The sequence below is a fragment of the Tupaia chinensis genome, unplaced genomic scaffold (assembly GCF_000334495.1).
Source record: "Tupaia chinensis unplaced genomic scaffold, TupChi_1.0 Scaffold144123_1, whole genome shotgun sequence".
Lineage (NCBI taxonomy): Eukaryota > Metazoa > Chordata > Mammalia > Scandentia > Tupaiidae > Tupaia > Tupaia belangeri.
Genome location: NW_006203978.1, coordinates 35,624 through 47,702, shown reverse-complemented (window position 1 = coordinate 47,702; position 12,079 = coordinate 35,624). Strand labels below are relative to the sequence as shown.

The following is a 12,079-nucleotide window of genomic DNA, read 5'->3' as shown; positions in this document are numbered from 1 at the left end:
GGAAAGGAAGGGGCTCGGGGAGCGCGGGCCTGGCGCGCGGGGCTGGGCGGGGCTGAGGGGAGGGGGCGCGCGCCTCCGAACGCGGCGGGCGCGGGGCTAAGTGGGGACGCGGGAAGGGGGACGCGCGCCGCAAATCGCGACCAGACCGGCGCGCGCACGCGCGGGGGCTTTTTGATGGAAGCCGCGCCCGCGCGCGGGAAAACCGGCCCCCAGTGACCGTTACCCGCTTGGTGTCCACGCGAGACGCAGGAAGGGGAGGGAAGAGAAGGGGGACGGACCCCTTCCTTAGACTGAGGGTACAAGGGACTCTGCAGGGAGAGAGTGTTTACTTTCATCGAGAACAGGGTATGGTTTGGGGTAGAGAATTCTCCCCGAAGTGGGGAATGGTGGCCTCCCTAATATGAAAGCTGGACTCCCCCACGTGCATGGAAAAGGGGGTGACTCCGTATGTTGGAGGCTCTTACGTGTGAGGAAAGCTGCGTGAGAGAAGGATGAGGGGCACCTCTGAGGGGTAGGAGAGCCCAACCGTAGTCGCTGTGGAGCCAGCAGCTGGAGATGTTAGTTGGCACCACTGTGGGGTTGCAAATGCAAGTTAAAAGCTTTGGGAGAGGCATGGGAGTGAGAGGAAAGCGTGGGCAGAGGCTGAGTCTCCAGTAGGCCTTGCCTAAGTGCAGAGGGGGGAGTGCACGTGAAATTTTGAAAAGCTCTTGTGCATTTTTAGGTTGGCAGCTGAGAGTATGTCGTCATGAGTTTAAGTTTGATATTTGTAATGGGAGGTAGAAAATCTTAAACATTTCAAAAAGCTGAAACAGGATGAGAACTGATTACACTTTGAATAAATGTTTTATGATATTTAATAAATGGCTTCTAAAGCACATTAAGAAAGAATGTGCCTTGAATCAGGAAGAAATACATGTTGAAAAATCTGTATCTTGAAAAATGTTGGTAGACTCAGCAACATTCCAAGTATATTTAAAAGATTTGATGTCACTAACCTATACTGCTTTGTGTGTTCCTGAATTCAGAGCATACCCTTCACAGAAATGTGGATGAGACTGAGAGTAAAAATGCAGTGTGGAAAAAATACACTTTGTGGGTTTAAGGTGCCCAGAGTAATCATTCAAAGACACTTCTTGTGAAGTAGTACCATTTCACAATCTCTTATTCATTATTCCAAACTAGAAAGACCTGAAAACCAAAATATTTTTCTTCAACTGCCCTTCATGACAAAAGTAGATTATAAAGTGGAGACTATCTTACATCATCATTTCTCCTATTTAATTTGGAAAATTCATACATGTGCTTCAGAACTGTGGGGGTGTTAGGTAAGGAATGGGACATACCTAGGAAGACACCTGTAAAATCCAAAAAATTTTGAATTTCAAAAAAACATCAGGCCCCAGGAGTTTCTGATAAGGGATTGAGGACCAGTCTTTCCAGTTATGCCTTTGTTTGGTGTCTTGGAGGTTTTAATCCCATCCTCACTCCGCCCCCCTCAGGGCTGTGTACCCTACTGAGTTGGGAAGTTCTTTCTTTTGCAAAGTGGGGAGAAAGGTGATCAGGTCCTGAACCCCAGGCAGGTTTGCTGGAATGAAGATTTAGGAATAGTGTAGAGGGAGCTTGAAGCTCTGGAAATAGATTCCTTTAGGACAATCCATGTAGCAAATCCCACTTCGAGGTCCACTGCTCCAGGGATAACCTTGGATAGTGAGCATCAGGGTTCAAGGACATGGTACATTCATGTTACAGAAGAGTCTCAACATTGGGGAAGGCCCGTGGGTGACATTTCTCTGACATTTGGGCAGTCCTTGATGCTAAATAATGAACGCTAGAAAAAATTTTGAGATGTCCCAGGAGAACTTGGGGTCCCTTTTGACCCTCGGCCTGGTCAGGCTGCCAGTAATAGTTCTTTCTGGTCCCCTTGTTCTAGGCTGCAGCGTATGTTGCAAATCTTCTTGGAATCAGCTGCAGGACCTGTGCCGCCTGGCCAAGCTCTCCTGCCCTGCCCTTGGCATCTCTAAGAGGAACCTGTATGACTTTGAAGTCGAGTACCTGTGTGATTACAAGAAGATCCGCGTAAGTCTGGGGTAGTGACCATGTCCTGGGGGAGGGCTGGTCTCCAGGAAGTTGGCTTCCAGTCCTCTTGCCCTCCACTGCCAGCATCTTTTTCCAAAGGGAATTTTCTTCTCTGATCTTGAAAAAAAAAATAGGATGAACAGACCCATTTTACAGATGAGGAAATCAAGTGGCTTTCTGAGCAGGCAGAAGGCAGAATGAATCCCCAAATAAATCTCTCCTCCCACCTCCCTAGGGATTCAGTTTTAGTATATGTGCTGCCGAAGCGAGCACCTCCCTAGGGATTCAAACCAACAGCAAAACTTGGGATCCTGAGCCCAGGAATGGAGGTGATGCTAGTTAAGGCTGATTGAGCACCTTAAGTACGCTAGGCACTTCCTCTCAGAAACTCATTTAATTCTCTCAACAACACTGTGAAGTGTGAACTATTATCATTGCCAGAGGAGGTAATGGCAGAATAGTGAGGAAAAACAGATTGGCAGCAACACACACGGGTTCAAATCCTGATGGGGTAACCCCAGACTGTTTACCCCAACTCTCAATGCTTCATTTTCCTCATCTGTAAAATGTACTTGACAAGTTTTACCTTCCTCATAGAGAGCTGTATCATATTCTTAATAATACATGTAGGTTTAAGTTGCTTGGAACAGTAGCTGCTATGCTAGACAAATGTTTGCTATTTTCTTATTTTCAGATGAGGAAGCTGAGGCTCAGCAAAGTTACATACTTGCCTAAGGCCTTACAACTAGGGAGCAGCAGAATCAGGATTTGTATCCACAATGTCCAATTGTAGCATCTATGCTACTACACTATCCTATGGTTGCCTCCAGAGTGAAAGCTGCTGTGTGTGGAGAACAGCCTATAGGGGGTGAGGGCAGAAGCAGGGGGACTGATGAGGTGTGGCTGCTGCCTGAGTCCCTATAAGCCCTGATAGTGGCAGTGATGATGGTAGAAGGGGTGGGGTTCTGGATATATTTTGAAGGTGGAGTCTCAGGATGTGCTGAGGGTGGGTGTTGGGAATCAACAAAAGAGGAATCAAGGATGACCCTGGGAGTTTGGGCCTGAACTGCTATAAGGAGGGAGCAAGATGGGGAAGATGGGTGCAGGGGGATTAAATTAAAAGTTGGAATTTGGACAGATTAGAAGGGGGAGATTTGAACCTAGTAATCCTCCAGAGCTCATTCGCTTTAACTACTATGCTGCATGGAGGCATTTCAGAAAAGGAGTGGGGCAGAGTGGGTGCCATCCATTGGCTTTGGGATGGAAGCCCTAAGAGGGCTGGCTCCAAGGTCTTGCCATTTATGGTACCCCATGCCCCCACCCACCTCCCAACAGGAACAGGAGTATTACTTGGTAAAGTGGCGTGGATACCCAGACTCAGAGAGCACCTGGGAGCCACGGCAGAATCTCAAGTGTGTACGCATTCTCAAACAGTTCCACAAGGACTTAGAAAGGGAGCTGCTTCGGCGGTATCACCGGTCAAAGCCACCCCGGCACCTGGACCCAAGCTTGGCCAACTACCTGGTGCAGAAGGCCAAGCAGAGACGGGCACTTCGGCGCTGGGAGCAGGAGCTCAATGCAAAGCGCAGCCATCTGGGACGCATCACTGTGGAGAATGAGGTGGACCTGGACGGCCCCCCACGGGCCTTCGTGTATATCAATGAGTACCGCGTTGGTGAGGGCATCACCCTTAACCAGGTGGCTGTGGGCTGTGAGTGCCAGGACTGTCTGTGGGCCCCCACTGGAGGCTGCTGCCCAGGGGCATCACTGCACAAGTTTGCCTACAATGACCAGGGCCAGGTGCGACTGCGGGCTGGGCTGCCCATCTACGAGTGCAACTCTCGCTGCCGCTGCGGCTATGACTGCCCCAATCGTGTGGTACAGAAGGGCATACGCTACGATCTCTGCATATTCCGCACAGATGATGGGCGCGGCTGGGGTGTCCGCACCCTGGAGAAGATCCGCAAGAACAGCTTCGTCATGGAGTACGTGGGAGAGGTAGGGAAATGGGACAAAGCGTGCATATGCGGCTCTTCCTACCATGTGTCTGCAGCTTGTACACCCAGCTCTTCTCCTTGGGTGCCTGGAGCTACCTTACCTTTCCTGTGGGAAAGGCCTGGAAGGTTGAGCTGAGTGTCCCAGGGACCTCCTAGCTGGGCTAGTGGCTAAAAAACACTGAAATGCTTCTGGCCTGGGTTGATTCCCTAAGGGTACCTAGCAAAGAAGAAAAAGTGGGAACTGAGATCCAGGCAGTATTCCTTTTAACAGGCCATGCAGTCTGGTACAGGATTGCATCACCTGAAAAGACACTTCTCTTTTCCTTTCTCAAGAGTCCATCTTATCAACAGGCAGTATCTGCTCAGAAAGAGCACCTTTTACTAGTCTGTACAAAAGGAACATAAGCATTCTGGCTTGGGGTGTAGATAAGCCTTGGTTGGAGGTTGGCTGCCTCTCCTCTAGACTTTCAGGACACTGGGGAAAGTCCAGGTATACAAGGGGTCCTCAAGAAGTTATGGAAAAAGTATATTATGAAAGAACTATGCATGGATTTTTTTTGGTACCAAAATCAACTTGTACTTTAATTCCATTTTTTTCCACAAACTTTCTGAAGCCCCTCATAGTAGGTAGGCCAGGCACTGTAATGAACAATCCCCACCTTAGTGGCTTCACATATCAGAAGTGTGTCTGCTTGTGGAGTAGTCCTTGTGGCTGTTTCGGCAGGTCTGTGGTGTGGATGGGCAACTTGGACACCCAGGCCCTTTCCCTTTTGTGCTTTTGCTATGCCTTAGAGCCTTGGAGTGGCCACTAGATCCTCAGCATTGTGTGGCAGGCAGGCCAAGCAGGGGACAAAAGGGAAGATTTCTCTTGGGGCAGGCCTGGACACAGTGTATATCACTTCTGCCCACACTTCATTGGCTGAACGTGAGTCACACCTTTCCTTGGGACATGGGAGACAGGGGATATGCTTTAGCCTGTGCCCAAGTGGGAAACAAAAGGGGTCTGGGTGTCTGCAAGAGGAAGTGCCACATTCTAAGGTGGAGTGTTATGAGTGTTCAGTGTGGGGTAATTCTGTCATGAAGAACTGTCCCGTGTATTGGAGGTCATTTGGCATCTCTGAATCTTGACTGAGTGTGCCCTATCACAGTGACAATCCCAAATACCTCCACATATTTCCATAGGTCCCTCAAGGGTGTGATATGATTGGAAAGTAACAGAAATTGACCTGAGGGACACACAGCTGAAGTGTCCACATTGTAGTAATGATACTGATGACAAGGAAAGGCTCCCATTCTGAGGAACCATAGAGAGGGTCAGACCCCAGAGGGACAGAGACAATCTTGAGACAGAGCAGTCTGCACCACAGAAGACCCTGACAGTCTAGAGGAGGAGACTGCCACACCCCCAGACAACCCTTATGGTCCAAACACTGAAGTACCTGGCAGTCTGGAGAAGCAGGAAGTGGCCACACCCAGAGGGTTCCTGACAATCTACAGGAAGAGGTGTCCATGTCCCCAAGTGACCCTGATGACCTGGAGGAAGAGCTCGAGCTCTCCACATTCCCGATGACCTTGGTGGTCTGCCTTAGGAAGTGCCCACACCCACACTGTCTTGACAGGAAAAAAGAAGTGTCCTCACCACGGAGGGACCTGGATGGCCTGGAAGAGATCAGGTCTACACCCAAGAGTACCCTAAGAGTTCACAGGAAATGTCCAAACCCTTAGTGTCCTGACAGGATGGAGCGGTCATCCAGACCTCATTGGGTCTCTGACCATCTGGAGGAGGGCATGTCTAGGTCCCACAGGGCCCCCCAAAGTCCTAGAAGTCATCTCAGCAGGCAGTGTCTCAGCTTCTCTGTACTGAGGTCTGGAGAAAGAGCTGTCTACCACACAGGACCCTGAGAGTTGAGGAGGAGTAAGGGCCTAACCCTCCATGCCCCCTGGGTTCGATTTTCCGGCTTCTCTCCCTTAGTGTCCCTATATACCTCCACACTAGGAATATCAGGGTTTCCAGGGGCCTTGTCACCCCTGTCCTCACCCTCCTTGCTCTCAACACTGTCTCATGGCCTCCCTTTTATTATTATGTTATTATGTGTAAAGCATTTGAAATAAGCACTTGAATAGTATTCAGTACACAGTAAGTCTCATGGAAATGTTAACTAGTTCAGAATGCAGAAAACCCAAAATGCTTAGAAAGCCAAAAGGTGTTTGTAACTTACCTTGCTACAAAATTCAACCTGACTTTGTTGGGGTCATTTTGTAATCCTTCTTTATCCCACTTGGGGTGACAATCATAGATTTCATTGCAAAACTATTTACTGGACTATGTGGTACTGTCTCAGACACTCGCAGAGGTTTATGTAATCGAGGCAAATAGAACCCTCTGCACTTGTAGGCCACATACACTTTCCTTTCACAGTCAGGATCCAATGGTTCCTTCCTGTACACCCGCCCACATTCAGTCAGAACCTTCATGTACCTGCAGAACATTTCCACCCTCACCCAGCAGAGGATGCTAGTGTATTTTATCCATTTTAAAACATGCATTTTCTTTATAGCCATAACTACTAACTTTTCCAGTGTCCTAACAAAAAGACACCTTTGATATCCATGATCTCGTCATATATTTACAACAGCTTCTGTCAGATTGGGTTTTTGTCACTATCGTTCTTACAGATGAGAACATTGAGGTGCAGAGAGATATAGTAACTTGTTCATAGTCACAAAGCTAATAAAGTGGGTGAAAAAAATAAATTCCAAAGTATCTAAAACTGGTGTTCTGCCAGGCCTAGTGGCCTTTTTCTTTCATTCTTTTCTCGTTTTGTTTTGTTTTGTTTTGTTTTGTTTTGTTTTGTTTTGTTTTGTTTTTGTAGTAGGCCGCCTGTGCTCACTGGAGAAAGAGAGAGGGAAAGTGTGAAATCACCCCCCAGAGAGGATGGCCACATCACAGTCCCTCCTCCTCCATTCTCTCAGGATTTTGGACGTGCATGCATACCTTCTCAGTGTGTCTTTCAAGCCACCAGGGGGACTTGAACCACAGTCAGCTATCTGGGATCCAGCCACCTTAATCACTATGCCACCTGGCTGGCTTCTTCCTTCCTTCCTTTTCTTTTTTTCCTTCTTTCTTTTTCTTTCTCTATCTCTTATTTTTTTCGACTAAGGAAACTGGCTCAGAGAGAAGATCCTATATCCAGGAGAGGGCAGGGCAGCACAGCAGCTGACTCTTAGTCTTCTAGTTGTGTTCCCAGTTCCCATCAGCGCCCATTCTAAACTGACTGCTTACAGCCTGTCTTCCCCATTCATTCTAGAGAGCTGCTAGGGAGGAGGGGCACAGGATCCATAATTTTCAGAGTGCACCAGCCATTACAGAGTAGGACTGAAAAGAGGAGAGAAGGAACCGTTTGTGCCCTGGAGGGCTTACTGTATGACTCACTCCTAGTAAGACTGGGGGAGCAAGTAGGGGCAGAAGAGACAGGAAGATGGAGATGAGAACTGAGGACGTGGGCATTCCCTCTGTCTCAAGGAGGTGCTACAATTAAAGAGAAGGTTCAGATACCACCCAGTAGGCTGTTGCTGGCTGGCGATCCTGGGAGAAGCTGCCCTTTGATCCCTGAGCTTAATTAGAGAGGTGGCCAGGAAGGCTGCTGCCTACAGAAATAACTTTTGAGGGAGGAAGACTGCTTATTCTCTAAGAGTTGGAGGAGAACTGACCTTGACTTACTCTACCTCTAAACACTCCTTTGGCTTCCACTCTGTCTCTCAGCACAGGAGAGAGTCCCCATTCCTCCATCCAGTATCAAAGCCCTTTTATGATCTGCAGCTTGCTTTCAAAGATGCATCACTTTTCCATTCCCCCCCGGAACACTAAGTACTGTTTTTCCTGATCAACATCTTGCCCTGTAGTTTTTTCTCTGTCACTAGGCTGTGACCTCTGAGGGTGGGGAACAAGCCCGATATCTGTGTGTCCCACACCCAACTGTGATCCCTGAGAGCAGGGCCTAGGTACAGGGTACACTTAGATAATAATCCACCAAATGAATACATAATCAAACAGAACTTGGGTACAAGGGAGCTAGGTTCCTCAAGGAACAGAGCTAGCACCTGTGTCAGTCAGTGGTGTGGCCCCAGGAGGGAATCTTGGTTAGAAAAGGCATGGTGATGGGGACCAGCAGGTGGCATGGTGGTTAAGGCACTAGACATTCCCACATGGCTGACCATGGTTCAAGTCCTGGACCTGGTGGCTTGCTTTCTCACTTTCTCTCTATGTGTCTCTCTCTGGTCAAAATAAAATAAGTAAGTGAATAAATAAAAATGAAAAATAAATAATTCTTAAAAAAAAAAAAAAAGAAAAGGCATGGTGAACCAGCATTTGGACAAGCATAGGCTGGAGGTTCTACTGTAAGATGCAGGGAATAGACAGCAAGGACACGACATGGCCATCCTGGCTAGGTTAAAAAAAAAAAAAAAAAAAGACCAGGGTAATCAAGAAAAGGGCACAGATTTCAAAGTCAGAAGAGTGTGGTCACTAGCCCACATGAGGGTGAGCAAGACAGGGTTCTGGGTTTGTGTCCAGTGAACTTTTCCAGTGTCCTAACAAAAAGACACCTTTGATATCCATGATCTCGTCATATATTTACAACAGCTTCTGTCAGATTGGGTTTTTGTCACTATCGTTCTTACAGATGAGAACATTGAGGTGCAGAGAGATATAGTAACTTGTTCAGAGTCACAAAGCTAATAAAGTGGGTGAAAAAAATAAATGCCCAAGTATCTAAAACTGGTGTTCTGCCAGGCCTAGTGGCCTTTTTCTTTCATTCTTTTCTCGTTTTGTTTTGTTTTGTTTTGTTTTGTTTTGTTTTGTTTTGTTTTGTTTTGTTTTGTTTTGTTTTGTTTTGTTTTGTTTTGTTTTGTTTTGTTTTGTTTTGTTTTGTTTTGTTTTGTTTTGTTTTGTTTTGTTTTGTTTTGTTTTGTTTTGTTTTGTTTTGTTTTGTTTTGTTTTGTTTTGTTTTTGTAGTAGGCCGCCTGTGCTCACTGGAGAAAGAGAGAGGGAAAGTGTGAAATCACCCCCCAGAGAGGATGGCCACATCACAGTCCCTCCTCCTCCATTCTCTCAGGATTTTGGACGTGCATGCATACCTTCTCAGTGTGTCTTTCAAGCCACCAGGGGGACTTGAACCACAGTCAGCTATCTGGGATCCAGCCACCTTAATCACTATGCCACCTGGCTGGCTTCTTCCTTCCTTCCTTTTCTTTTTTTCCTTCTTTCTTTTTCTTTCTCTATCTCTTATTTTTTTCGACTAAGGAAACTGGCTCAGAGAGAAGATCCTATATCCAGGAGAGGGCAGGGCAGCACAGCAGCTGACTCTTAGTCTTCTAGTTGTGTTCCCATCAGCGCCCATTCTAAACTGCCAGCTTACAGCCTATCTTCCCCATTCATTCTAGAGAGCTGCTAGGGAGGAGGGGCACAGGATCCCTAATTTTCAGAGTGCACCAGCCATTACAGAGTAGGACTGAAAAGAGGAGAGAAGGAACCGTTTGTGCCCTGGAGGGCTTACTGTATGACTCACTCCTAGTAAGACTGGGGGAGCAAGTAGGGGCAGAAGAGACAGGAAGATGGAGATGAGAACTGAGGACGTGGGCATTCCCTCTGTCTCAAGGAGGTGCTACAATTAAAGAGAAGGTTCAGATACCACCCAGTAGGCTGTTGCTGGCTGGCGATCCTGGGAGAAGCTGCCCTTTGATCCCTGAGCTTAATTAGAGAGGTGGCCAGGAAGGCTGCTGCCTACAGAAATAACTTTTGAGGGAGGAAGACTGCTTATTCTCTAAGAGTTGGAGGAGAACTGACCTTGACTTACTCTACCTCTAAACACTCCTTTGGCTTCCACTCTGTCTCTCAGCACAGGAGAGAGTCCCCATTCCTCCATCCAGTATCAAAGCCCTTTTATGATCTGCAGCTTGCTTTCAAAGATGCATCACTTTTCCATTCCCCCCCGGAACACTAAGTACTGTTTTTCCTGATCAACATCTTGCCCTGTAGTTTTTTCTCTGTCACTAGGCTGTGACCTCTGAGGGTGGGGAACAAGCCCGATATCTGTGTGTCCCACACCCAACTGTGATCCCTGAGAGCAGGGCCTAGGTACAGGGTACACTTAGATAATAATCCACCAAATGAATACATAATCAAACAGAACTTGGGTACAAGGGAGCTAGGTTCCTCAAGGAACAGAGCTAGCACCTGTGTCAGTCAGTGGTGTGGCCCCAGGAGGGAATCTTGGTTAGAAAAGGCATGGTGATGGGGACCAGCAGGTGGCATGGTGGTTAAGGCACTAGACATTCCCACATGGCTGACCATGGTTCAAGTCCTGGACCTGGTGGCTTGCTTTCTCACTTTCTCTCTATGTGTCTCTCTCTGGTCAAAATAAAATAAGTAAGTGAATAAATAAAAATGAAAAATAAATAATTCTTAAAAAAAAAAAAAAAGAAAAGGCATGGTGAACCAGCATTTGGACAAGCATAGGCTGGAGGGTCTTAAAAAAAAAAAAAGACCAGAATAATCAAGAAAAGGGCACAGATTTCAAAGTCAGAAGAGTGTGGTCACTAGCCCACATGAGGGTGAGCAAGACAGGGTTCTGGGTTTGTGTCCAGTGCCAGTTTTTGGCAGTGAGTCTCTGATGGAGAGAGAATGAAGATGAGGTAAAGATGAGGTGTGGGAGGAAGGGAGTGAGCTTCCTGGGGCACCACTTGGGCATGGTAGCCAGGCTAGGAAACAGAAGAAAGATACATAGCACTGTTTGTGTATCTCCCCGAGGCTGTGCGCTGTGCTGGCTTTTGTCTCTAATAAAGGCTGGGAAGAAGTAGGAAGAAACTTAAAAGTGCAGAAAGAGCCCTGCCTCAGCCAAGGAGCACCCTAGTCTGAGGAGAGGGCAGTCGTGGACTCAGTGGGACCCTTGCCCAGAGAAGGGCATAGTCTGCTATACTTGAGGATTACCAGAAGGTTGGGGTTGCTGGCCCCAGTGGGAAGAGGAATGATGGGGCCCGAGAGACTTGGTAGGGTGGGGTAGAGTAGGGTGGAGAATACATGTGCAGCATTTGGGAGGCTGAATTTGTGGCTAGGAGGGTGGTGCAGCCTCATGTTTACTAGGACAGATGAGGCCCAGCTGGAGAGAAGACACCTGCTGCTGTCTTAAGTGACAGCTGTCGGCCCTGTGTGGACTCAGGGCTGAGGGGCATTCCTCTCACCTGCACTCTTGTCTCCTCTCATCTCCCTCTAATTTTTTTTTGAGACGTTTTTGCTATAGGGCACGTGCGCTCGCCAGACAGAGACAGAGAGAAAGAAAGTGAGAAATCACCCCCCCAGAGGGGTTGGCCACGCTGCAATCCCTTCTCCTCCATTCTCCTCTCGGGATCCTGGGCATGCATGCACACGTGCCTGGCGTGAGTTTAAGCCACCGGGTCTGGGACTCGAACTGTGGTCAACTACATGGGAGTCCAGCGACATAGCCATTATGCTAACTGCTGGTCCCTCCCTCTCTCTAATTTTTCTTCTTAAGATTTCTTTAAGATAATTTTTTAATTCCCAGAGGGTGCATATGCTCACCAGAGAGAGAAGGAAAAGCACCTCCAGTGGGGCGTAGTCATGCCATAGTCCCTTCATTTCTCCACTCACACACACACACATGTACACACACATGCACACCAGGGTCAGGATTCAAACCACTGTCAACCATGTGTGTATCTGGCTCCTTTAACCACTAGTCTGTGGGAACAGCCCTTGTCTCAAGTTTTTGGCCTTTTTCCTGCCATCTCAGATTCTTGGGGGTCTTCTCCTTAGACTTACTCCTGGTCTCCTTTCCCCACTGTTCCAGGTCTCTTTCTTCCCTCTCATTTTCCTCACCCTCCTGGCCATGACTCTCTCACTCTTTGGGGCTGGCTTAGCCTCTCTTATCCTAAGCCATTCAGTCTCTTTCTCCCCATCATGCTCTGGATATTTCTTTCTGTTTCTCTTT

General features: G+C 47.7%; 1 protein-coding gene across 1 annotated transcript in view; it reads left to right on the top strand.

The window, feature by feature from the left end:
- The first annotated feature begins 879 nt into the window (after window positions 1-879).
- SUV39H1 (SUV39H1 histone lysine methyltransferase) overlaps window positions 880-12,079 on the top strand; it is a 14,667-nt gene continuing 3,467 nt past the window's right edge. Inside the window, exons 1-2 of the mRNA XM_014583167.2 lie at window positions 880-2,076; window positions 3,412-4,074. Coding sequence (XP_014438653.1) covers window positions 1,822-2,076; window positions 3,412-4,074 — 918 coding nt within the window. The 5' untranslated portion in view covers window positions 880-1,821. The remainder of the gene's footprint in view (window positions 2,077-3,411; window positions 4,075-12,079) is intronic.